We start from the raw sequence: 2,607 nt of genomic DNA, 5'->3' as shown, positions 1-2,607 counted from the left end.
TCACTCTCCAATTGGATCTTGTGTTCGCAAATTCCTTCAGGAATCCCTCGAATGTCCGCAATAGTCCATCCAATAGCTTGCCTATGCTCCTTCAAGACTTCCAACAATTTTTCTACCTACAAATCATTCAACAAAGAAGAAACGATTACTGGTAGAGTATCATTTGAGCCAAAAAATTTAAACCTCAATTGTGGTGGAAGTGGTGTGAGCTCTAGTTGCGGTGGCTCAATAATAGAAGGCTTTGCGGGAGGGGTGGCTCTATTCTCCAGGTCAAGAGAGAGCTTTGCCGGAGCATAAGTGTAGGACCCAAGCCCCTCCAATGCATTTACCGATTCCATATATCCTTCCATATCTTTACCATCAAAGTTTACCAAAATAGCCGCCAATGCCTCACCGAGGCATTGTTCTTCCATCTTTATTTCAACCACATTTTCCACTTCATCAACAACATCAATCATCGAGATTCTCTCATATTCATGTGGTAGTTTCATACCCTTGCTTCCTTGGAATGTGACCTCTCTATCATTCACACGAAATTTGATCTCATTCCGTTATGAATCCATTAGTGCTCTTCCTATGGCTAGGAATAGTCTCCCCAAAATGTTAGGGATCTCTTTGTCAACCGCACAATCAAGGATTATGAAATTGGCGGGTAAATGAAACTTCCCCACTTTAACAAGCACATCATTAACAATTACCATTGGTCTCTTTATAGAATGATCAGCCATTTGCAATCTCATACTTGTGGGCCTTGGCATACCTAACCATGCTTGCTTGTAAATGGCAAGAGGATTCAAGTTGATGCTAGCCCCATTATCACAAAGGGCTCTTGCAAAATCATGTGCCCCAATAGTACAAGGAATGGTGAAAGCTCCCCGGTCTTCTTTATTTTGAACGGTGGATGTTGCAATGATGGGACTAACCCGTTGAGTCACATTCACCACTTCATTTTTTGTGGTTCTCTTCTTGGTAATCAAGTCTTTCAAATATTTAGCAAAACCCGACATCTCTTGAAATGCTTCAACAAATGGAATATTCACCGATAATTGCTTGAGAATTTCATAGAACTTTTCTAGTTTTCTATCATCAACCTTCCTAGCAAGTCTTCTAGGTAATGGAGGAGGAGGTCTAGGAATAGGTGGTAGAGTTTTTGGTGTCTCTTTTATCTTTTACTTTACATCTTCCCTGTTTTCTTCTTGCACTTTCAACTCTTCCGAAACCTTTTCAACTTCAATAACACTTGGCTCTTCAACCTCAACTTCATGTTTGGACTCTTCAACTTCAACTAATTGTTCACTCCCTCCTTGTAGTACCTTTCCACTTCGAGTAGTAATTTCCATGACATGAGAAGTTGGACCACTCCCACTACCCTTGGGATGTGCAATTGTGTCACTTGGAAGTGGACCTTTTTTCTTCGAATTTTGTTCCCTAGAGAGGTCTCTCATTTGCATCTCCAATTTTTTGAATGGATGCGGTATGAGAACCAACAAGCTCGGTCATATTCTTCATAGAAGTGTCGGACTTCTCTTGATTTTGCAATACCTGTTCAAGCATGCTTCCCAACATGGAATCACTTGAGGAACCTTGATTTGAATATTGACTCTTTGGAGGAACATATGGGTTTGAACTCCTATTTGAGAAGTTGTTGTTGTTATTCCAATTTCCTTGATTTGAGCCACCTTGGTCATTTCGCCTCTGTTGGTTGCCTTGCCCTTGCGAGTGAGGCCTCCATTGATTTTGTTGTCCTAGACCTTGGTACTGTTGCCTTTGATAACCTCGTTAAGAGTTGTTGAAATAGTTTGCCTCCTCAAAGTTTTCATTTGATATAGGTTGCGCATCCTCCACCACATTTACCTTCTTCGTTTGGCTTTCGGTGAACATCTTTGTTAACATATTGACATTTGTGGCAAGCCCTACAATCACTTGATCTCTCTCTTGATTTTCCTTGATCATTGTGGTCAAGGAAGGAGAACCATATGCAATTCCACCTGTGGTGTCCTCTGAGTGCCATGCTTGGTTATGCTTTGTCATTTTGTCAAGTATTTGTGTGACTCTTGCGAATGATTTGTCCATGAAAGATCCATCAGCTGCATTCTTGGCAATAGATTGGTTCATAGGATCCAAACCCATGTAGAATTTTTCCAACAAGATAGAATCCGGAAAATCATAGTTGGGAGACCTCACCAAATATAACTTGAATCGATCACACGCCTCATGTAGATGCTCTCCCGGTACTTGCTTGAAAAAGAAGATTTTATCCCGAAGCTCATACTTCTTACTTTGCGGGAACCATTTAGCTAAGAATGCTCGGACAAGTTCGAGCCAAGAATGAATGGAGTTTGGTGGCATATTTTGAAGCCACTTCCTTGCATCCCCAGCTAGTGAGTACTTGAACACCCTTAACGTTAGGGCATCATCAGAGACGTTGTTCTGCTTGTGCATTGCACACACACCCAAGAAGTTTCTAAGATATTATGTCAGATAATTATCAGTGGAATTCCTGAAAAATCCCTCCACTTTGAGTATAGGGATTAAACCATGTTCCACCTTGAAAGTTGCAACACCAACAACCGGAGGTACAGTAGTATTTGTATCCTCAATGTACTC

At 41.1% G+C, this 2,607-nt stretch overlaps 1 protein-coding gene across 1 annotated transcript; it reads right to left on the bottom strand.

Moving 5' to 3' along the window:
• Positions 1 to 551: 551 nt before the first annotated feature.
• LOC138886114 (uncharacterized) lies at positions 552 to 1,445 on the bottom strand. Its single transcript, XM_070167147.1, has 2 exons — positions 1,174 to 1,445; positions 552 to 1,128 (listed from the first exon to the last, which is right to left on the bottom strand). The coding sequence occupies exons 1-2, from the start codon at positions 1,443 to 1,445 to the stop codon at positions 552 to 554; spliced, it is 849 nt and encodes a 282-aa protein (XP_070023248.1).
• Positions 1,446 to 2,607: the final 1,162 nt, after the last annotated feature.

This window comes from Nicotiana sylvestris, chromosome 2 (genome assembly GCF_000393655.2).
Source record: "Nicotiana sylvestris chromosome 2, ASM39365v2, whole genome shotgun sequence".
Taxonomy (NCBI): domain Eukaryota; kingdom Viridiplantae; phylum Streptophyta; class Magnoliopsida; order Solanales; family Solanaceae; genus Nicotiana; species Nicotiana sylvestris.
The sequence above is the reverse complement of the archived record's forward strand: the minus strand, read 5'-3'. Positions and strand labels throughout refer to the sequence as shown.